Source organism: Pseudomyrmex gracilis, unplaced genomic scaffold, assembly GCF_002006095.1.
Source record: "Pseudomyrmex gracilis isolate BER0280 unplaced genomic scaffold, ASM200609v1 scaffold_26, whole genome shotgun sequence".
In the NCBI taxonomy this organism is placed as follows: domain Eukaryota; kingdom Metazoa; phylum Arthropoda; class Insecta; order Hymenoptera; family Formicidae; genus Pseudomyrmex; species Pseudomyrmex gracilis.
Genome location: NW_018020610.1, coordinates 244,273 through 267,794, shown reverse-complemented (window position 1 = coordinate 267,794; position 23,522 = coordinate 244,273). Strand labels below are relative to the sequence as shown.

Below are 23,522 nucleotides of genomic sequence, written 5' to 3'. Positions count from 1 at the left end.
ATGCAAAAGAGCGTAGTTTCTCGCGCAACGCGGTTTTTCAGACGCGATATCGAATCGAATTGAATATAGCGAACTGCTTTTTTTTTTGTGATATTTGAGCACATTTCTCAAAGCACATTTTCTATATATTTGAAAACGCTGTCTGATTGGATAAGAATTTTTTAAGCAAAGTCATTTAATCAGCTGACTCTATTTAGGTAACAACGGAAATGACAGAAGAAAATATTTCGCGCGCGACATTCTACAAGTCGTCGGAAGCAAAACTCTCACTATGTACAAGCACGCGTCTCGAAAATCGTAGGATGCTTCGCGCGTTCTTTCGCAAGGTGTGAACGGGGCGTGCGAAAGGAGAAAAAAGCGACAGATTAATCTCGGATTCAGTTTCACACGTAAATAAATACGATCGCACGTGCGTGGGTTTCGTACCGAGTAGTGACACGTGAAAAATTTCTCTCCCGGAAGGACGTCTCTTTCGGTTTTAAGTGGGAAAATATTTTATACGAGAAAGGATATTTCGTTGTAACGGATATCCAGAAAACTTTAACCAAAGGTAAATAAAATAAATGTGTCAAAAGACTCAAACAGCATGTGAGCTCGGAGATGAATACGGAAAAATTAGACGTAAACAATTTTATCGTCTAATACTTCGCTTGAAAAAGAAAAACATTTCAACACGTTGTATACGGCTCACGTATTAATACAATAAAAAAACGTATTAATACAATATGTTAACTGCATTTTCATGTTTTCCGTAAATAATCGACAACAGTTTTTTCATATTGGCTCCGTAATTCCATTCGGCTCCGACGAGTGTCAGGTCGCTCCCGTTAGGATTCTTTCAAAAATCGAAATAGATGTGTGAATAACAAGAGTGCGTCATCCCCGTTAAACCCTCACAGCTGGACATCCATTCAAGTTCCAAGCTGGATTCCACTTCAAAATTTTTTCCACTAAATTTCCAGTTTTCCTTTCTAACTCGGATCAATCGCACGATAATATATTACACCATCGAAGTTAATAGATTTTGTCATCAGTGACAGGAAACTAAGAAACCTGCACCTAACCTACATCTAACATATCAACGTTTCAAGTTTTTTGTACGAAGAATTTCTCATTCTGTGATTTCTAGACGACGCAAAATTTTTCAGACAACCCGCCGGTATGACTAAATGATGATTTTGCGCAGACAGTTATGGAGATATAGTTTTTCCGTTGCTTATCGGGAAAAAGAGGGGGATAAAGAGCGCTTTTACAGCGCGTTCACATCGATAGCGCGTGTGCCCGAGAAAAGTGTTGTTTCTCAGAGGAAAACACTTGGTATGCGCATAATTTCGCTTGCGACGCGCTAAATTATGCGCGTGTGAAGCACCTCTGTGCGGCTCGCCGGTGGGTGATATGACACGAAGTCGAAACTAATCGCGGAATGCCGGAGGTGGTGGCGCGCACACAATTGGCTTTTTGTGCGCGCTTAGATTCGGCGGGTGTATTCATTTCATTAGGTCATTAAACAATTACGCACACTCGCGCGTTTACACGCGCTTGTGAATGCGTTCCTTGTAATTTGGCGTGAAGCTACTTCAGGCGCTTTCTTTGCCGTCTAAACACGAAGAACCGGAAGATCAATAAATTTGCCGATCACACGCAAATCTAATCACCACGCATTCTATCATTGTTGTTAACGTTCCGTAGACAATTAATAATGAATTTCTGATTTCTTTCGTTTGATAAAATTCTCGTATTACAGTACATTTTTTTAAAGATTTAATTTTTTTTATAAATGTTGCTTTATGACGTACGCGACAAAAATAAGATAAGATCGTTCTGTAATATTTAAAATGTTCTTAAGTATTTTGAATTTTGTTCAACGAAAAAAGAAACAGGAAAACAACAAGCAAGCAGAGACAACGCGAGATAATGCACGAAGCAAAATGTACTCCAAGAGCGAGGTGAATGTATTGTCGCTCGACCCTGATTGCATCTACTGTTGCCGCTCGCACCGGCAAAGATAGCTCAATTGCTGAACATTCAATGCTAACGTTCCTTCGCAATAAATCGCAGTTGTGATTCTTTTTCGCGCTACATTTCATCGTCAAGTATCCGATTGTACATTCTAACAATTTTTAAGTAGAAGAACAGAAGTTTCTCTTTATTTTTTTTCTCTTTTTGCATTCTTCGTGTAAAAAAAAAAAAAAAAAAAAAAAACAAACATTTCTAAAAATGCCTCTTTTCCGTTTTCTACGTGTTTGACATACACTAACGAAGTTTGAATAATTAGAGAAACAAAGAGAATGCTCGAGCGTAAAAAAAATCATCAAGACAGAGCGATGTTCAAATCACTCGCCGTAATATCATCGCGCAAGATGATTCGCGAGCTGATGCGTCATTCGTCGCGATCGTCGTCATCGACATCGGTTCAAGTGGTGTTGACCCGAGCTCGTTCCCTTGCATCCTTGCGACTCGTTATCGATTCGTGGGAACACCATTCCGATCTCATACCGATCGTTATCACGATTAATCACAATATCGAAGGACGAAGAAAGCAGCGAGCAAACACAGAACAGGTTCGGGTACATTTACCTAAATCGCGGATGTTAAAGTTCGCGAGCGAACGAACTTTTTGTTTTTTCAAACACGCTGAGTTGAGAGAAAAAGTGGCGTGTTTTATAAAATCTTTATTTCGATAAAACAAAAAAGATAAAAATCACTTGTTTATTCTCTGAATACGTTCCTCGGTTGTTTCTGCGCCACGCAAGGCTGCAAAGTTCGATTCGAGTCTCTTGCTTTATGCTTGGCTGACTACCGCTCCTCTATGTCTGTACCTACCTCCGTGTGCAGTAAAGGGAGAGAAGAGGAGAGGCGTCGCCTCTCAAGAACGCGGGGGAAACGTGTTCTTACTTCCATCGTGGTCTGCTTTTTCAAACGAGCGATACTTCGCCGAAGAATTCAATGAAGAATTACCGCATAATTTTCAATTCCGAGGGGAGAGCGCTCTCTTCCCTATTTGGCCGCGCATTTTTCTCGACTTTCATCATCTCGTCTCTTACATCAAAAGATCTCGACCGTCGTAAGTTACAGTCCGTCCGTCGTCCGGAACGCGGCGCGCGTACTTGAAGAGGCGGTAACGACACGAAGAAACCGGCAGGACTCTTGCCAGTGGCAGTTTTGCTCGAGGGAGGGTTCAGTGAATCGAAGCAGCGCGTGGACGTGAAAAAATTTTACTAATGTACCTGAACGAAACCTTCTCTCGATCAAAAAAAAAAAAAAAAACATGGCGTACTGGACGTAAATTAGAAACAAAGTGAAATAACGCAAACATGTAAGCGTCACATTTGTAAGTGGAACGGCAATGCTGTCTCATGTCGCGGAAATGCGACTTTTATTTTCAAACTAATCGCATGAAAAATGGAACTAGGCCGTAGTTTTACTTACTGTTTATCGATACTTAACTATCGCGACTTTCTAATTTAACATCGAGTCGATTGTTTTTGTTGCAGCGAAAATATTAAATACGTTAAAACCCCCCAATTAAAGTTTTGACATTGTAAATTGAAACAATCACGAAATGAGTTTCTCGTTAGAGGGATTCGTAAGAAGACGTTCGTCTTATCTCGATATCCCTTTTCGCGGCAGTACTGTCGCTTTAACAAAAGTTCCAACGGACGGCATCGTACCATTGGCCTTGTTCCCGTCTGGACGCTTTGGACGAGCCAAACTGATTAAAGTCCCTAATTAACCGTTTAACAAGATATATTTAACTCGTGGTGTTCACGCTTGTAAACGCGGAAGAAAGAAAGAGGGAGAGAGAGAGAGAGGAGATCTCAAATCGGAGAAATGCCGCCACACATTTTTGGCACGAAAATAAATACGCTCTGCTAAATAGTCGCTCTGTCTTTTTTTACACTTTTGCGATCTTTTATCAGTCGTGGGCAGAAATATAAAACTGGCGTTTTTTCTCGCACGGAAATAATAAGATGCACACTGCTCGCTTCTTTATTTCAACGTTCCCGCACGTCAAGTGTGTGTAGGTATATCGTAACTCTTTTATCTTTTACGTTCGCAGAAACAATGATAGGGAGGTTATTTATCTGCACCAGTTCTTTCTAATTTGCTTATCGTAAGGGCAGTCGGCTTCTCTTTATCGCAACGTCGAGATACGCAATTTCTTATCTACTAGCGTGATAAAGATGCATTGTGCGCCAGGTAAGATACACCTATAAGATACACGTCAAGTGAAACCGTTAGCTCTGTAAATATGCGACAAAAATTGCATGTTGTTTGTACACGTCTCAAACTTGAAGAGAGCCAACATCACTTTACAGTGTAAATATTTATGTCATTTTTTGATCAAGTTTATATTATTTATAAAAACAACATTGTTTTCGAGAAAGTTTCATATATAAAGTCTTATATAGATTGTAAACAGACATATTTCGATATGTTTTTCGCTTAAGGTCAGTTTTTGCTGTGCGCACAATTGCAAATGTAATGTGTTGCAAAAATTGGTGAGCTTGGGAGCGCGACGGACATTCAGCGAGTTGAATCGAGAGTGAGTCGAGAAAGCGCAATTCATAAAAGCATTAAAGTTTGCGTAACTAAAATGGTCGTTCAGCCGAGCGAAACAAGTATATAATCTATTGGATAGACGCACAAGTTTAAGAATTTAGTAATTTTGTAATGCGGTTAGACGAGAGAACAACAGTGTCGAGATAACGCGACAAAAAAAAACGCGTAAGAGAGTGTGTTTTTATGACGAGAAATTGAGATTTACACAGAAAGATAGAAGACTTTCTAACAATGAGAAATGTTTGAGAATAAAAATCAACGACACATATACGTGTTGTACATATTTACTTCTTGTAAGTCACTTTCAAGCACCTCAAACACCTGTTAACTCGCTGTTTGTTTCTCTCGCCGCCGGTGTGTTTAACCGAAAATTAACAGAGCACTTGAGAAGAGTTTTATTCTTAGAAAAGTTTTATTCTTTAAGAAATCTGATTATTCTGTTAAATAATAAAGTGACTCTTAGGCGCCAATTAAACTCTTAGACGTCAATTAAAAAAAAAACAAACAAACAAACAAACAAACGTATGTACCTCTTTCCTCGATGACACCGCTCGTGGTTAGATCGGCGCACAACAGGACAAAGAGGAAAATGTAAATTCCAAGGAACTTGGCCGTCTCCATTCTGCGAGGAATCCCCAAGACACTTTCACAAGAAACGACCCATATCCACTTTTCACCACCACTTGTCACCGCGCGTGAATTATCGCACTTCTCAATATCTCGCGTCTTGTCGACGACAACGCACCCGTTTTGATTTCACATTTAACGCGACGCGACGCGACGACAACTTCGCACTGGAGAACTTCGCGCGAGAGAGATCGACTTCGATTTTTCGAATCAGTTCACACTCGGGACATCGCGACTCGAAAGATTTACTTCGTAGATTTTGTTGTGTCTTGTTTTTCTGTCGGAATTGTTCTCTTCTCTTTCGATTTCGATTCTTTTGAGTTGAGTTTTGTGTTTCTCGGCGCACGTGACGACTCTCAAACGATTTGTTATGAAAGTCGGCTCAGTCTTTTCGTTCGAACGTTGACAGTCGTTTCGGAGCACTTTGCTTCAAAAGATCGAACACCCGCGTCACTTTAACTGAACGAGCGCGAAATAAGAAAACAAAACCGTGTACACGATGTTAATTTTAAACTAACACCGAAGTTTTACGCGGAGAGATGGTTTTTTGTCGACTACCCTCGACTACTCCACGGTAGGTAGGTATTACGCGCACGTCTCACTCCCACGTCGGACGCGTTAAGAATACGCGCGCCCGCAGACTCGCGCGCCACTAGACGGCGCAGCGCTTCCGAAGATTTACGGAGGCGATCGAAGATTGCCGAGCGGTCCGGGCTTGCGGGCGAGGGCGACACTGGAGAGCCTCGAATCGGAATTTTTGCAAACTGTCGCAATGACGTTTCGTGTTTAACGAGCGAAATTTCTGTGAAATTTCGGTTATCTTGACTAAAATAGGGAAGATAATTTTGATCGGAAGAAACGGAGTGAAGTTTCGTGGCTGTGGTAAGTAATGTAATTTAAGAATTCGACGGAGATTGAATTAGATTCGTGCGTGCGATAATTGTTCACCGATGTGATTGCTCTTTTTAGAATGCGCACACGTACGGACGCTAGAATTTGAATGTCAATCGCGCGCTCTGCATTGAAGGGAGGTGAGTTTTTCATTTTTGTAGATATTAATTTTATGAGATAAATAACGAACGATTGTGTTAACTATATCGTTAGTTTTTCGTTACTCACGCTCCTTGTTTACGTGATAATGCAACGCAATAAAACAATCTGCAACAAAAAATGTTACAACTGCACTACGTTTTGCCATATAAGGTGTAAAAATAATCATGTGAAAATGGCAGTGACTGAAAATGTACAATTAAAATCGTTTAAGATCTCGATAAAAAGAATTAAATAGAAAATAAAAGATATATTTACTTTTCTGTCGGTGAAGGGAGCAAAGCGTGTTTACAAAGACGGGTTTGTTGATTCCACGAATACGTTAGTCGATGCGTCGTTGTAAAAATTGACTTGAAGACTGGTTTCGTGTCGCCAATGCACGCACATGCGTACACGTGTGATACATACGTGTAATCGCGTACCTGACAAGAAAACCGTGAAAAAGAAACGGCGATACGAACGATACAATAGTCGCGGCGCGTTTTCTGCGAAAACTTCTCGTTCAGACATATCTTTTTTATTTAATCCGGTAATTAAGTGTGTTATTATATAAGTTATCTATTTTAAAAGTCTATATATATCATATAACATATTATTTATTTATTTATGTATTTATAATTCAGATAAATTCTATTTTAATATCTATTTTTATTTAAAATGTCAAATATATAAAGAAATCGTTACAAACATGCGTATAATAGAACTTATAATTCCGTAAATTGTTTTCCATTGGAAACGTTCTCCGTCATAATCTATTACGGTCTGTCGAATCAAACGAGAAGATTTATTGCGCTGCATTATCGGCAGCACAATTGAAACCCAAGTCGCAAGTGTTTCCAATAAATCTAAACGAGAAACTTTTTGCACCAAAATGTAATCAACTAGAATGAATAACGTTTTGCACGTGCGTTATAATCGTCTCTTCCGGCATTTACTCAGATAAAAGATGAACCAGCTTTGTTCCGATTCTGCGCATCATCGATTGAAAATCGAGACAAAGTTTCTCTCACATCGTGAATACATGTATGTGGGTAAATACAACGATAAAAATAGCATTTGATATCTTTGTTGTTACTATAATAGACGATTCACGTGTTATTTCAAGATTCTAATGACTTTATCGCGTCTTAGCGAGTTAAATTGGTTGTGATTGTTAGCAAACACGCCATATCACACGCGTCTAGACAATTAATAACATTCCGAGAGAGATTAATAAGTTTTACAGAAATCCGAAGATTAATGATGTTTATAGAAGTTTGAATTTTTTTATTGAATATTTATGTTATTAGTTTTTGTTTTTTCAAATTGTTATTTCCTTCGATTTTCATATAGAAAAATACAAACAAAATAAGAATACTTCAGGCGTATGAATATTTCACGGTATATTCTTTTTCTTATTAATTTAAAATATAAGACGGGTGAAAATAAAAGAAGGACGGGTGTTAAACAACTTTATTATTTTCTTTGTATCCGTTTATTATAAATAACAAGATGCATGTGTTCGGTGCGCACGTGTTATTTAACTTGTATAATATACTTTGTATATGTATATATATATATGTAGTCACAAGCTCCAGCTAAGTTTCTTTTTTTTTTTTTTTTATTTTGCTTACTGTACTATGTCTCTCGTTTATGCCGAGTGATCAATACACTTCGCTAAAATGTCTTGTTTCGCGATGCCGCGTGGAAAATTAGAAATTTTATTTTCGAGGACAAACTTTACGCGTCGTGCGGCAAAGGAAAATCGTGTTATCCTCGCGCGAGGTAGAAATGGATGCTGAAAATCGATTTTGCTCTCGATCGCGTGCCTGGATGATTTTTTTATATATATAATTGTTTTTTAAACCCTTCGAAACCAGCGGGGCATTTTCTTTCTTGAAGTGATACTCTCCGACGCGTCAATTAAAATGCAGATACAAATTCGATAAATCGGTTTTTTTTGTTTGAAAAATCGTTTAAAAATTTATTGTACTGATATGCGTCTCTCTCGCGAGTAACAATGGACGATTATATACGTGGATTAAAACCGATCAATCAGTCGACGAACAATTTGATATCGCGTGAACTTGGCCGATATGTCTAATTTAAAGTCAACATTTCCGTCGATGTGTGTAGAATGTGACAAATTCGTTGTTTGAGCGTTTTCAGATAATTCTGTCGAAAAATCGATTCGATAATGGATTCGCGTAATTTTGTGGTATCTGGAAACGAAGGGATTAACGGCGGAGCATCGGTAAAATCCTTAAAAGCTACGTTATCCGTGCGTCATAGCGTTCGCATTATAGCAATGGTTAACGCGTGCATTCGCTCAATTCTCGTCTCGTATCGAGTCCCACAATTCTACGACTACGCTCTCGACTCTCTATCACTGTCTCAATTTGCAATAATCTAAATAACGCAAGGTGTGTATATCTATTTTATATATATATATATCTTCTTATATAAACTCTCTCTCTCTCTCTCTCTCTTACACGAAATGGCTAAACCTTCTGTCCCTCGAGATGTCCGCTGTTTCGACTTCCTCCGTCGTTCTCGCGCATCTTTTTTTATCAATTGTGGTATTATCTGCCGCAAAATAAGAAAAAAAAATTTGTAACACATTGTTTTCGATATGCACATTATATACGCGAATGAATATCCTACATTTTTAAATTGACAAAATTCCGAATCTTTACGTACAGAAATGATGCGAATCGGATGTGGAAAGTATTAAGTTTTCATTATCATTTTGTCATCAACATTGTTGTTTTCTCCCTTGGACTTAAAATTCGATTCGCTGAATCGCTGAAGTTGGTTGTCGATTTTTGAAAAAAATATGTGAATATGCCGATCGTCATTAGAGGCGCGATGCTTCGAGAGAAGACGCGCGGAAAATGGGGAATTTCGGGGGACGCACTAGAATCATGTGTTTATAGAAAATTAAAGACGTTAAACTTTCGAAAGCTACATCGTATAGCAGGCACGTCTTTATCATATCACGCTAAAGGCTCGAATAAGCCCGGTAAAACCACCGCAGAAATACCGAACCCTTATATTGTATTTTCTCTCACTCTTCTTCGTGAACGATTAATTACATATTATCTTTCTTTTATTTTTATACCATCTTCTCACACATGCGCATGTTCGTTTTTTTTCCACAAACGGGCAGTCTCGTTTTGTTTTGGAATTAAGGAAGGCGCAGTATTTAAAACAGTATTTTTTAAGCGCAAATCAACGAACGAATTCTCGTATCGTTTGAAGAGACAGGAATAAGTTATCAAACATCCCCCTTTTAGAGACAAATATAGGATAATTAATTCTCGTGTTAGAAAACTGCCCTTTTTGGCAAAAAAATTGCTGTTAAGTCGCAGATCTTTCGTTTCAATCTTCGTTCGATTTATTCAGAGAACCTCCGATCTCTTGATATTATAGCAGTAATCACTAACTTTTTTCTTTGAGTGGGCGCGTTTATTCTTATCACTTTTATTTCTTCTTATCATTTAATCTTAATAACCACCGATTGTAAATAAATAGATTTGTGTAAAGTAGAGAAAAAATTGCAATTATATAAACAGCGCGAACACATGATGTTTATTCTCGAGACTGGTCGATTCATTGTAAACGGGGATGGACATGAGCGACAAAATTGGAAAACATAACGACATCAAACAGTTTTCTCTTTGATATCGCAAGGTGTTAATAGAAAAATTGTTTTATCACAATTTTCACGTCTCGTATGAACAAAACAGTATATTATTTTCCGCGAATTGACAATCTTCATTTGGCAATGCACGGAAAATAGAGATTTATTCTTACCAATAAAAACCATCTCCGCGGATCTCTTTGCGGATGTGCTTTTTAATATATCATTAATTTGTATTTTTGTTTTTACATTTATTGCGCGGCGAATGCAGAGACGAGATATTACACTCGTACTCGGGTAGACGTTATTTTAGCGGGAAGTTGTTTGTATGCAAGTTTTGTTTATACATAAATGGTTGTCTCTCTCTCTCAGTTGTTTGTTTATGTGAACACGAAAAGCGGAGGTGCGCTGTTCTTCTCTACGACGTGTTTGTCCCACACGCTTTCGATGCCTTTCGTATAACTGTGTTTTATATATTATTCATTCTCAGTATTTATAATTATGTTATAATGCATTGTTTTTCTGGTTGTTTAGGTAACGCTTATTAATGTTATTTATTTATGTGTGTGCACAGTTTCGGTAGAATCAGGAATAACTGTTCTCCTCTTTGCTGAGCGTTAATTAATATTATTGTATGAAATGTTACGTATTTGTGAAAAGTTGTAATCGCGCGTCTCCGTCGCAATAGTAACGTACTCACATATATGTATATGGATGTACAATCAGGGTGTACATCAGGGTTTATTAATTATTTTCAGTGCGTCCGCATTTGCAAATATATTTCACAACGCGTGACTCGCTTGGTTAGTATTGTTAAAAAAATTTGATCGTTTTAACGCAAGTGCACTAAAAATCATTTAATACATCCTGATGTCGTAACATCTCGAAATGTTAGAACTTTTTAAAAATGCGGGCAATAACACATTTGCAAACGGAATATTCGTTGGAATTGATAAAATACTTCTTTTTTACACTCGAATAAATGTGTAAAAGGCGATTCATTAAAACGATATCTTACGACAAAAGATTGTATGTGTAAAACAATCGCTTTGCACCGTTCATTAAAACCACTCGCAAAAAAACCCAAGCTAAAGTTTACAAACATTAACGTTAGTTTTTTAATCTTTAACGAACCGATACTGTCTTTAATAACATCGCACGCCGGGAATAAAACTGCGTTGATAAAACACATCTGATTAGTTCTTAAACTAGTAAATTCTCTCTTTTAAAAAGAAAGCTCTTAACTTATACTTATTTATAGAAATAAAACACAAACGCGTGTGTGATTCGAGCTGCGTATCGCGATTACAAAGTAAAACTGCGGTGCCGACAAAAGCTCCGAAAAAAGAAATCAGCGATTAGTGCCGCGAAGAATCGTTGCCCGACGAAACCCTCTATAAGTTAACCGACGTCTCCGAAATTATCTTTCGCTTTAATACGCCCAGTTAATCGCGTAACAAAAATCGATGATGTTGTGTGAGTGATGAGAGATTCGGCGATAAAACATTTTAACAAACGACTGCCTCCGATATCGGATTCTCCGTGATGTGTATGGTCGCGGTAGGCCAGTCGATCTTCTTGCTGCAGACGTGATTCAGTCCCTCCATCGAAGCCAGTCGGAAATCGGCCATTTTCAACGGCGACAGCGGGGCCACTGTAAACGAAAAAATAAAGGAAAAGTAATATCCTCAACCTGATGTTGATTTATCGTTAACCTCGCCTTGAGGAGGCTGTAACGCGCATATAAAAATTCCGTTCACTCGTTCAATCAAATCGTTGTTTTTATTACACAACAAAATACAAAAGGACAGGAACAAAAAGAAAGCGCACATGCAAAGTAAATAAATCAAGAAAAATCAAGTGTATTGTCGGTGGATTTGTTGTGTGCGCAATAGCGAGAGATTTGTGGGTTTGAAGAATGAGTATTTGCTATTCTATAATATATTGCCCAAAATGTGCGAAATTGTCTCTTGTTCTGTTTTTTCGATTTCGTAAAGAACAACACATCTGCACACAAAACGTTCTCTAAACATGAACATGTGCTGTTGTAGAGTCAGTCTTTCTTTTTTTATTGTTTGCGTAAAAAAATTACTTTATATTTTTGTATCACCTGTATATCAGTGTAGCGCAACAGGTCGGTGTTAATAAACAGATTGTACATCCCTACCGACTATCGAGAACTGTATGAAACATAGAAGATCAGTCGGTAAAACCGATTCATTATACAAATTTATTTCACCGGGCAATTTTTTTGAATTTTTTAATGCAAAAAATCAATTTTTTTAATTTTGTCATAATCGCTTCTTTGTCACAAAACTTATAAATATTTACGTAATAAAATAAGTACAGAAGAATATAAAAGTAAACAAAGATAAAGAAATAAAAAAAAAAGTTTATACACCGATATGCGTAAAAAAGTTTAACGAGACAAAAGACTGTCGTCATTCCTGTCATCAGCAGCAGACAAGATTAGTGCGATATTTGCAATATGTTATTAGAATAGTTAGTCGAAGTCAGTCTCTTTTTCGAGAGAATCTTCAAGGATTCAGAGGTTGTCCGGAGGACGTTTTTTTTCTCAGTTAGTAATTTCTCATACCTTCCGAAAAAAGTTTGAATTCCGACTTACTTAACATATAGACGTGGCCTATAATTGACCAACTGCGCGCTCGATTCTCCTTGCGGCCTTCAAATCCTAATTACAATTACCTTCGGGTGTTGTCGGCTTCACGGGCTTCCGAGAGGATCTCACCGCTAAAACGTAGAAAGAAAAAACGAATTCTATTTACAACTCTCAAAAATACAGTCGCAACGTGTTGGTGTGACGCACTGAATTCGCTACTTATACTAACATTGTTCAAAGCGTTTTTCGTGCGAAAAAACTGATAAACTAATTCCGTTTGGAATTCACACAAGTGGCACATAGCAAATCAACAGTGCGGCAATCGATGCCTTTGTAACATTGCTGCAAAGCTATGTTTGCTCTAATATACTTAAAAGTTGCTTTCAATTATCTACTGTCTTTCGACACGGATTCACACACCAGTATTAGAACACTGGATTGTGATTGTCAATTAACAAATGATAACGTAATTCAAATGTTTTTACTCGAACGAAATTTTAAATTCAAAACCAATGTTTGCTACAATCTGAATCGCGTTTCTAGACAATAGACACAACTCATAGAATGTCTATTAGTTATTATTTTTTTTTTTTTTTTTTTGCAACACATCCTTCTTCTATAAGCGTCTTGTTTTCAACATAGATTTTTACTCTTTAAATTGTCTAAAACAAAAAAAAGAATAAAGAAAAATAGCAAATAAGCTGAAACTAATATTTCTACGGTTCATCTGAAATTGTTGTAATATATACATACCACTCGATCGATCCAAGACGCGTGGGAAATAAAGGCGCAAGTCGATGAACATGTATAATACTCTTTCGTTTTCTTATTTTGCCTTATGTGATGTTTTTTTTTCTTTTTTTTTTTTTTATCTAACATAACTCAAAAAATCAATATGTGGTGGCAAGATTTAATATACGATCCTTTTTTTTTCACAAGTTACCTTTTTATTTATCAAGTCGAGCCAGTGGCTTTTCAACGGATAAAGGTACATGTTCGGAACACGTATTTGAACCTCGGTATAATCGAGTACCTTTACTACTCATTAGCACAGAGATAAAGCGGAGTTTACTCGTCGAAGTTTGCCGTAGTACATATTTTCAAGTAACATCTTCGTTATTAATAATTGTGTGTGTATGTGTGTGCAAGATATCACGCAGAGAACCAACCCTGTTACACCCGGGTTCAAATTACGTTCTAAGTATCGCGCCATTTTACAACATGGAAATTCTACTTATATAATATAGCGATGATTGCAACAACAACAGACGATAACGACGATAACGAGGATAAGAACAACAAAGATTCGTTCGATGTGCGATAACTTGAATGTCATTCGCAGTAAAAATTCGCTAATGTAATATTAAATTATTACTTGTGTAACTTTTGTACTGATCGGTATATATAAATGAAAGAGAACGGAAAGTAGACGAGCTGAAGAAAGAGATCACACGACGTGAAAGTAAAACTGCACAAATTTGCACACTTTGAAGATTCTTAAAACAACATACTTAATCGATATTTGTGAGAAAGCACAGTGTTTTGTGATCGGTTCTATAGTGTTGTTGTGAATAAAAAGCTGAACACAAAAGATAAAGAATCTGATTGAATTGAACGTGAAGCGTTAGTCTCGATCGTCAAATTGTACATGTACGTTGTGTTAATAGTTTTAAAAATTTTTATAAGAGCGACAGTTCTATTATCAGAAAGAGACGCTGTATAACGTAAAAATACGTGTGTGCAACACTGCTATGAGAAATCGAGATGTTGAAAGTGTAAAATATTAACGTTCATTATAACAGCAATCATTTTACAAATTCTCGATTTTGATGTATGCTTACTTAGAAAAAAAGAAACCCACATTACTTGTTAGACATTACTGATCTTAGTTATTACGCAAAATTAATAGTTTCTAATATTCTTAAAAATATAAGCACAATTTGTTTCATAAGCACTTAAATCTTGACGTTAAAATTAAAAGAAGAACCACTTTTTTCTAGCGAGTGATCAATAATCACGTTTGACGTACTATTTTTATAACAACATCTATCATTAAAAGACAGTATGTGTGGTCGGTCGAGAACACTCATGTATATTTAAGTATATAAAGTATTTTGCAGTGTGTAGGCCAGAATAGTTTTTTCAATTACTAGCAACAAAGTGCAACAGTCGTTAGAACGAACTTAACGCTATAGAAATGACCGCAAAGTCTCTCGCCTTTTCACTTCGACGTTGAGTCGTGCGAAAAATGACGTGACCGCTTGCAAAGACCGGGGGAAAATGTGTCTCGCGCATAATTCTTTTCACGCGTATAAATTATTATTTACAATCGCCTAGGTCCGCAGATCAGCCCCGCGATATTTTTCTGTTTCTCATTGCATTTCCGTCGTTGATTACGAAAAAATATATACTTTCTACGTCTCGTCCCATCAAAACACCTCGTCATTTCGACGCAAATATTTTCGGCAGTACATATAAGCGTATGCCGGAATGTTGTGTCACACTCTTCCGCTTGCAAGCGATCACGAGATATTCTCTTACGAAGATCCGACGCGTGCACGAATATCAGGAAAGATCAATGGAAATTTGTCGATTTGCTAGTTTGATGATTTAATTTCGAAAATGTGTGATGTTCGCGAAAACGCTCACTTACCATATCCCTCGCCCTGGAGAAACAGTCGAAAGGCTTCGCTTACTTTACCCGGTTGTTCTTCCAGCACCATACCGCAATCCGAAATCTGAAAGGCAGTGGTGCACGATCGATTACATTCTACGACTCGAAATCAAAGCTTAAACTCGCTTAAAGATTTGTTGCGAGTTTCGAAGAGTTTGTACAATAAGATGTGACATGAGATCGAACTCACTTTCATCCAGGAGCTGTTCGTCGGATCTAAACGTCCGTTTAACGTTACGGTGTCGTCGACGTGAGGGCTTAGGGCACCTGTGATGTTCATTACCGGTACTCTAAGCGTCATTCCCTCCTTCTTGCGAGTCGGGTCCAATTCCCTCGCTATGTTCAAATCCGCTCGACGGACGTAACTGTCGATGAATAACGCGAGATTCGTTGGATTTACACGACGTTCGAAGTAGTTCTTGTACACCTGCACCAGATCGTGATTCCGCTCTTCGGTCCCCTGTATAAAAAACATTGCGTTACTCAGTACAATTTTTTTAGTCTCTCGCTAAGATCAGTTCTCTGAAATCAATTATCGACATCTTCGCTCAACATTATCGACAAGTTTCGAACTTAATTAACGTTTAATTCATTAATTTTCTCGCAAAGAAACTGCAAACTGCGCGTTTTTGCAAATCAATATTCGCCATTCTTTTTATATTTTCTTCCTCAAAGGTTAGAGGTCGTCTTTGAAATAGTATTAACACGCAATAAGGCTCGCGTATAGTATACGACGCGGCAAAACCCCGTCGATGTAATCTCTAGTTTCCACGATGTTCTAACGAGTCTTTGGAAGCTCAAGCTTCCTCGTCGATAATTCATCTTGCGCTCGCGCATGAACGCTAACTTGGTTGACATTATTTCGCGCCTCATATAAGAACCAGGTGCTTTATTAGCTTCATAGAGTGTGCCCAGTGAGATAATCCTGTCTGGGACACAATTAATCCACCGTGAAAGGAGAGAAAGTTGTAAAAGAGAAACGAGGAAGATGTTTTTGTTGCTTATTTTTTTTTTTTTTTTTTTTTTTTTTTTTTTTTTTTTTTTTTTTTTTTTTATGTTACTCGAGTGATCGAATACTTCAATATATTTGATAAGCGACGAGTTTTCAATTAAATTGTAATTTGATATCGTCATATGTACATTTATGTGCTGTACTCACCCTGCCGAAGTGATGCCACATCAAATACTCGAGAACACCCTGAGTCATACCCTGAGATCTCAGGTGTCGCACGTTCAACTTTTGATAGCCCCACTCGATCCATCCCGCTTGCGTGGACACGCAGTTTATCAGGCACAGTGCGTTTACTTTCTCCGGGTGGGCGAACGCGAATCTTGCGAGAACGTTGGCTCCAGCACCGACCCCGAAACCGATTACAGACTTTATGCCAAAGTGGCCGAGAACGAAGAGCAGCTGTTCGGCTAGCTCATCCATGGACGGATAGATATAACTGAAATAACGTAAAAAAAAAAAATTGTCTGCAATATTTTTCACTTCGGTATCGCAACGTTATATTGCTCTCGCTATACGTTTTACACATAACGTCAAGGATTAAAATATCGCTTTATGACTAACTGGTGTACACACGATAATGAATAATTAGGAGAGTGAAAATTGATGTTATCGATATGTAAAGTTTGTATAGCCTTTGGTGGATTTGGCACGCGAACAAATCCAATTGACAAAACCGCTGCATGCAAATCTGCATTGCGGTCTAAAATATTCTGTTTAATTTTACAATTAAAACTGGTTTTTTTTTTTTTTTTTTTTTTTTTTTTTTTTTTTTTTTAAGAAAAACGTCTTAAACGCGGGAATTGTCGTGTGCATGACTTAAATTTACTGCATTTTGGCTTCGTATTTAGAATAATAGTTTGAGCGAGAAGAATTACGCAACAATCGATGAGTTAGAATCCGTAGAAATGCGCGAGCAGCGATATTACGCGATAAAATATGGACAGTTTTATATCGCGAGGCAATAAAATTGTCATTTCCATCGAATTGCGCAGAGTTTTCGAATAGTCAGAGAGCGAGAAAACAACCGAAGCTGTCAACAATATCGGGTCGAGATTGATCGAGACGCTAATTAGGTTATTGATTCGCGCTAATTGACTTGACATGTCGTGAAACGACGTTTCGTAGCGTAGGTATAACTAAAAAAAAAAAAGAGATCGAAGTTTAATCAGGTCATACGTATAAGAGCGCATTTGTTGTTGCGTTGAGTTTATCAGCTATTAATTAATTTACTTCTTAATGAGATCTTAATGAGATAAAGAGACGTTTCTGTGTAATAAGCGTGATGATTAAGACCTATTAAACTCTCGTATTATCGATTATCGACCAATGCTAAAATTGTAATTGCAAACTCCCGATGCAGTGCTTCGGGAAAATCGCTCGCTCTTATTCTTTTTTATTCGTTAATTGAAAAAAAAACAAAAAGAAAATAAACTTACTCTTCTGGTAACGTCGGCGCGTTTTCTTCTTGCCCGGGTGCGTTTACGTGGTACACGCAGAAGTTTTCGAGTAGAACGCGCATATCGATGTAATTGAAGAACGCCTGGAAGCTCGAGATGTCTGAAGAAACAATTTTTTTAATTATATTAGACATTTTAAATATTAATAAACAATATCTAATTGTCAATGGTGCAATAAATACAATTGTTTAAGACAGTCGTGATAAGTACTCGAAGATAGACGCGCAAATTTATCTTTCGAATTGTAGATTGCACTTTAATTTTAAATAGTTTTAATCGGACAAAGTGCTCACAGTTAAGGCCTAGATCGTGATAAGTGAGGATAGCTGGTTTCGCTCGATTTCCTTGCACCGCTACCAGTAAACTTCCCTTGTCGGTCTCCACCCTTTCTTCTCGCACGGAGGCGTCATCTCTGGAGAGGTATCTCAGTGCCGGAAATTGCAGCTGAATGTTCTTCAGCTCGATGTCGTCCATGCTATCGGAAGGCATCGTGCTGCGCATGAAAAAAAGTCGTTTAATTATTGGCTCCAATATTCTCGGCGCGAGTGCCTGCCAGATTGCGACAATCTAAAACTCGTTGACGGGAGAGTGAGCCCGCTATCGCGGCTTATATTTTTATTGCAAAAAAAAAAAATTGATAAAATTGAGTAACCGATTGAATTTATCATTTGAAAGTTATATAACAATTAGCTACGTTGAAGTTTAAATCGCGATTCTTCCTTAGAAATTTAATATCGCTTCTTTAAATACTTTCAATTAATTTTATTTTTTAATAACGAAACACCGAACACTTAAATTTTTTTTATTGAGCAACAGTCTTATTGAATTTCGATACAATTGAGCTTCAATTCAATTCTGAATTTACGATGCAAATTCGACACTATGTTCCTAGCGCGTGTTCTGCGTCCTCTCACACATTATCACCAGAGCTATTGTTATCGTTTCACACAATAGATCACAATAGGTAGGATTGTTTATTCACGAGCAGGTCTCGCGTGCGTTCTGACAGAAAAATAATAAACACGTATGAAAAAAGAAGTGTTTTGTTGACCACAAAACATATTGAATCCTTGACCAGTGTTCACGTCTCCAATTTCGTCAATGAAGATAAATTACAGAAGTCAGGAAGGAGAGAAAAACAATTTATTATTTGCGTCGCGCGAGGAAACCGTAATGTTTTGCATGTGTTTCCGTATTCTAATTGATGTAGTAATTATTTTTATCGGAGAACAAAACAATTTCAAAGAAGAAATTTTATTAAAATTAATTTCTTTTCTAATTTACAAATATTAATCCTTTAACAGTCTTCCGACATTTTTATTATGTAAACGTTAAGCAAATTTTTTTTTTATAGTATCGATCTGTACGCCACACCCAGTCAGTTGAACTGAGTCGGTCAACATACTTTTTATAAAAAAATTATATTCTCCGTTTGTCGCAGAAAATATGCGTCACGCGCTTTGACGATGTAAATACTTATTATGGCAATTAACTTGGCCGGAGCGGAGTTAATTACCTCTGATCCGGCAACTCGGAAAATTAGAGGAAGTGTGTTCGCTCGGACGGCACAAGTCACTTAAAAAAATATATATCTTTGATTTCAGAATTTAAACTCCGGTTGCGAAGCTATCTCTTGCCTCAATTTCTCTCTAAATTGACAGTGCAATAGTGCGATGACGCGGCTTTAAAGTCGGAACTTGTAACATTCACGTTTTTGACGATGCAATAAATCGTGCAAATTTTGTACGTTCAAATTAATCTCTTCACGGACGTTGTAATAATTCGCGATTATCGCATATAAAGTTAGCGGATAATAATAATTATTACCGGATGTTTGGTATATTATTTATTTATAACTCGTGATTCTATCGTAATAGAATCGCCAAGTTTACATTCGCGTCATTAATGAATAATAAACGAAATTATTTTTTGATTTCGGAATATTATTTACATACAAATCGTAATATAATAGAAGCCATATTTACATTTGCATCATTAATAAACAAAATTACTTTTTGATTTCCCAACGTGTTAAGTTAATACTTAACTGTGTTATGCCGTAATATTATTTTCTTTAATGAATAATGTCGGCAAAGTGTACATATTACACATATAAACGCAACGATTAACAACGCGGAAAGGCAACACGGAAGGGTTAATGAATTATCTCGACGTAATCTATCAGTACTTCTATATATCAGCTTACAGTTAGCATGACCTGAATACGATCGGAATCAGTACGGGATAAGTAATATCACTCTATTATTCTAAACGTGTAATAACGATAGCTCGCGATCGTCGAGAGTTACATCAACGCGTCCGACTCTATACAGTTGCGAACTCGAGCTTAACGCTCGAAAGACCTAGTTCGAGTCCGCATCCCGGAGGATTCACGACGCCAACCCAATTTCCACCGGAGAACAGGAAAATGTCAGAAACCTCGATTGACCTTCTCTCGCGCGTTCGCACGTAGCAAGGGATGTTTCTCTGAGAGAAATGTCACCGGAGATACTTATCTTCACAAATCTTATAAAGAAGATGCGCGCTCTCTTGTCTGCTCTTTTTACATCATCAAACGAAGATCTTTCGAGTTGGTTACCCCTGAGTTTTTCTCTTATTTGTAATCAGAACGTCGTGAATGTGACGTAACGTATACACACATGTAACACTTTTACACATCGACGTAGGGGATGCGCGCGTTTTTACGCTTTTCTTCGTGGGAGTCGACCCGAGATCTCGGCCACACACATACAAATATCGTTGGTGTTATTAAATTCCTTATCTAATCGCCACCACGGCTTGCACGCCGGTATTTTCGTATAGTGGCACTTGAATTAATGCTGCGGCCACTTATCTCTCAAGTCGTTACTACGCCGAGTCGATTTATTATTAGCTCCATGCGCCTGCGGACTTAGACAGAATTTATTTTCAGTGCAAACCACGCCGTGTTCAAGTCCGCTAATAAAATAACAATTTTCAAGAAATGTTAATATTGTTGTAATTAAGAAAATTTAATCGCGTACTTAGAAAATATATATATTTTGTGTAATTGTATATGTTGTTTAGGTCATGTAAACGAAAGAAGTGATGTTATTTTTTATATAAATTTTTTTATCTTGCTGTTAATAATAAACACTAAGAGCGGAGTGATGTTACAGGAACGCGAAGGCAGCTTAGTTGTTTCCGCGACTAGCTTTATAAAGCGAAATCGTTTCCGCGGATTTACGACGCGTTTCGCAGACGACGGCGTCACGATGACGGGCGTCGGGCGATCGATATTGTCGTGAAAGGAAATGTGTTGTCACAAATGCACCGCGAAATCAATCGTAAAACACTTTGGGGCTCTTGATTGACAGAGACCTCGAGATGAATTGATTACCAATCACATGACGAACAATGTTGTAGTGCTCTCCATTAAGTCAAAATATTATTTCGAAATATTTGAGCGTCCAATTTTCGTGCATCGGAAAACAAGACGTGTATCTAATGCGTGCATGTTTTCGAGATATACTTCTGGTTTTGAAACAATCGAAGTGTGAGAGATATGAAAGAAGACCGACCGGTGTGAAAGAGTGTCAATAAGATCGTATCGAGTTGATCAATACCGAACTTTGTGCTGACGCAACATTGTCACAATATTTTGACAATCAAGCATGTGTATTGTTCATCAACTCGGGTGTTATCAATACAAACATTGTCGATAAAATCTTTGTTATTTCGATATTGTCTAAAGAAAAACAGCTTTCGAAATGACTGCGTTTTTTTCTTTCATTTTTTTTCTTTGTCGGAAGTATTTTGAAAAAAGTTGAATATTTTAATCGCATAGTCAATCGCGATATTTTTATAACTTTTTTACATTTCTTCTCTCTTACATAAGTGTTAAAAAAAAAAATATATATATATGTATATAATACAAAAGAGCAATATTTAATCACATTAAGTGAGGTCGCGTTATAAAACTTTACGTCTTCGTACACGTATTAACTTTATTTGATGTCGGATCGATTTCACATCCAAGCGTCTTGCACTAAATATAAACCGCCACGTATTCGACTAGTTTCCATTAACGTTTGGAAGCAACGACTTTTAGAAAGGTATTGTTCCCGATGGCTCCTTCATTACTTTGAGTACTCCAACAAGATACTGCGTGTAGTAGATAACGCTGTCTCGAATCGGAAATGGAGTTGCGCGAAGTGCAACAATGGACACGGAAGTTGCGAGTGTGAGAGCACAATGGAAAATCTAGCAAAGTGTGCATTTTTCTCGGCAAATAAAGAAAAGTACGAGGTACTTCTCTGTAGGCGTGCGTTCGTATAGTGTCGCGATTGTGTTGGACGCGTTTGTACACTGTCATGTACAATTTTCATATTCTTCTTCTTTTGAAATCACCGTGCTCTCGTTTCTAGAAGAAACATGCTAATGTAAGAACAAAGACACGTGTCACTCGAAGAGTCAGAAAACTTTGTTGCAAACAAAGTCGTTTTATAACGCGTCGATCGTTTGGTCAATTATCTCGTGACGGAATACACCGAACAAATAAAGAATGTGTGTGTAAAAATGTGAACCGAGTTCACCACAAATGGCAAAAATTGCGCCGAAATTCGGACGAATCAGCGAGTTGTGATTTCATTTCGTCATTTAAAGACGGAGCTTAAAACTTTACGAGAAATGAAGAGCGAATAACGTCGTCGTCAATACTTCGAGATGGACATTTCAGCACTTCAAATAACGAACTTTTTATCTAAGAGGAAGATAATACCGCAATATTTATCTAATCATCTCCCGAAGCGACACGTCGATTATCTCTGAAACGGAACATTTTACTTGCAAAGGAAACTGAGATACGAAAGTTAAGAAGATGCCTCTGCAGTGAGAAGTTATTCCATAAAAAAAATATCTGTTTGAAACGGAAAATTATTATGATTATTATTCTCTCTAAAAACTTATCGTTACTAAAGAATAGACGTGAAATTATATTATTATTTATAAATTTAATTAAGATTCTAAACGTTGCGTTTTGTAAAAGATAAAAAAACTTTAAAATAATATTTTTGTCGAGAGTGATTTTTTTTGTAAGTCTGCAAAATGTTTAAGATCACACAAGGCTAATCTACATTTTGAACTTCAACATTTGTATTTTACTGTTATTTCGTATTAATTACGATGATTCTATCGTAAAAGTCAGTTTAATTAAGAATGTGAATTTTTTAATTAAAAAGTTACTCTTTAATTAACGTGAAAGGTGCAAATTTGAAATAATTACAGTTGTATTTCCGTCGGCATGATTAGCACACAAGTAAATGACTATTTTTCGTTCGACATTTTGTCGATAAGGCACTTCTGTATGATAACTGGCACAACGGTACTATTAGTGATGCAGCACTGTACAGTATCGCAGCGCTACTTGAATTTCCAAGCACGGCTAATTTGCGTGCGCGAGAGGTTTCCCGTATCTCCGGCACGTCACTCAGTCGCTTCCGGTCAGAGTCAAGTCCGGCTGTTCCTCTCTCTATTCCACCGCGCTCGCGATAAAACGTAAAGAATAAAGGCTTTGAAAACTATTCGGTGTGAATAATATTACGATACACGGTTGAATGTTTTTCATTGTAAAACTTATCCGAGCAGAGCAACGTGTTTGTATCAATCACATTCCGTAAAATGACAAGAGAATTCAATCTTTAAGTGAATTAAAATAAAATCGAATAAATATGCACGTGTCATTTGCACGTCGAAGTGCCTTTCAATGTAAAATGAACAGAAAAACAAAATTAAACATTTTATTTCACACTCAATCTCGCATTTTCAAACTTTTGCCGGTCTTCTCATTTACCGGAATTGGACAAACAAAAGCGAATATCTCGAATTGAGAAGTTTCGCCACCTCTGGGCGGTAGAAAT

At 37.3% G+C, this 23,522-nt stretch overlaps 2 protein-coding genes across 9 annotated transcripts in view; both read right to left on the bottom strand.

Moving 5' to 3' along the window:
* The window catches only part of LOC109852274 (epidermal growth factor receptor), a 118,270-nt gene extending 112,472 nt beyond the window's left edge, over positions 1-5,798 (bottom strand). Inside the window, exon 1 of the mRNA XM_020423294.1 lies at positions 5,094-5,798. Within this exon, the coding sequence (XP_020278883.1) occupies positions 5,094-5,184 (91 nt within the window). The 5' untranslated portion in view covers positions 5,185-5,798. The remainder of the gene's footprint in view (positions 1-5,093) is intronic.
* A 2,028-nt stretch (positions 5,799-7,826) lies between these two features.
* Positions 7,827-23,522, bottom strand: part of LOC109852270 (protein NDRG3) — a 29,154-nt gene continuing 13,458 nt past the window's right edge. For 6 of the 8 annotated variants that reach the window (XM_020423280.1, XM_020423283.1, XM_020423276.1 and 3 more), the window contains 7 exons: positions 17,919-18,118; positions 17,605-17,725; positions 16,316-16,604; positions 15,347-15,616; positions 15,136-15,220; positions 12,569-12,613; positions 7,827-11,516 (listed from right to left, as the gene is read on the bottom strand). In XM_020423280.1, coding sequence (XP_020278869.1) covers positions 11,371-11,516; positions 12,569-12,613; positions 15,136-15,220; positions 15,347-15,616; positions 16,316-16,604; positions 17,605-17,725; positions 17,919-18,118 — 1,156 coding nt within the window. In that variant the 3' untranslated portion in view covers positions 7,827-11,370. Of the gene's footprint in view, positions 11,517-12,488; positions 12,614-15,135; positions 15,221-15,346; positions 15,617-16,315; positions 16,605-17,604; positions 17,726-17,918; positions 18,119-23,522 lie in introns of all 8 variants that reach the window. The other 2 variants (XR_002249987.1, XM_020423278.1) reach the window with 2 other exon arrangements.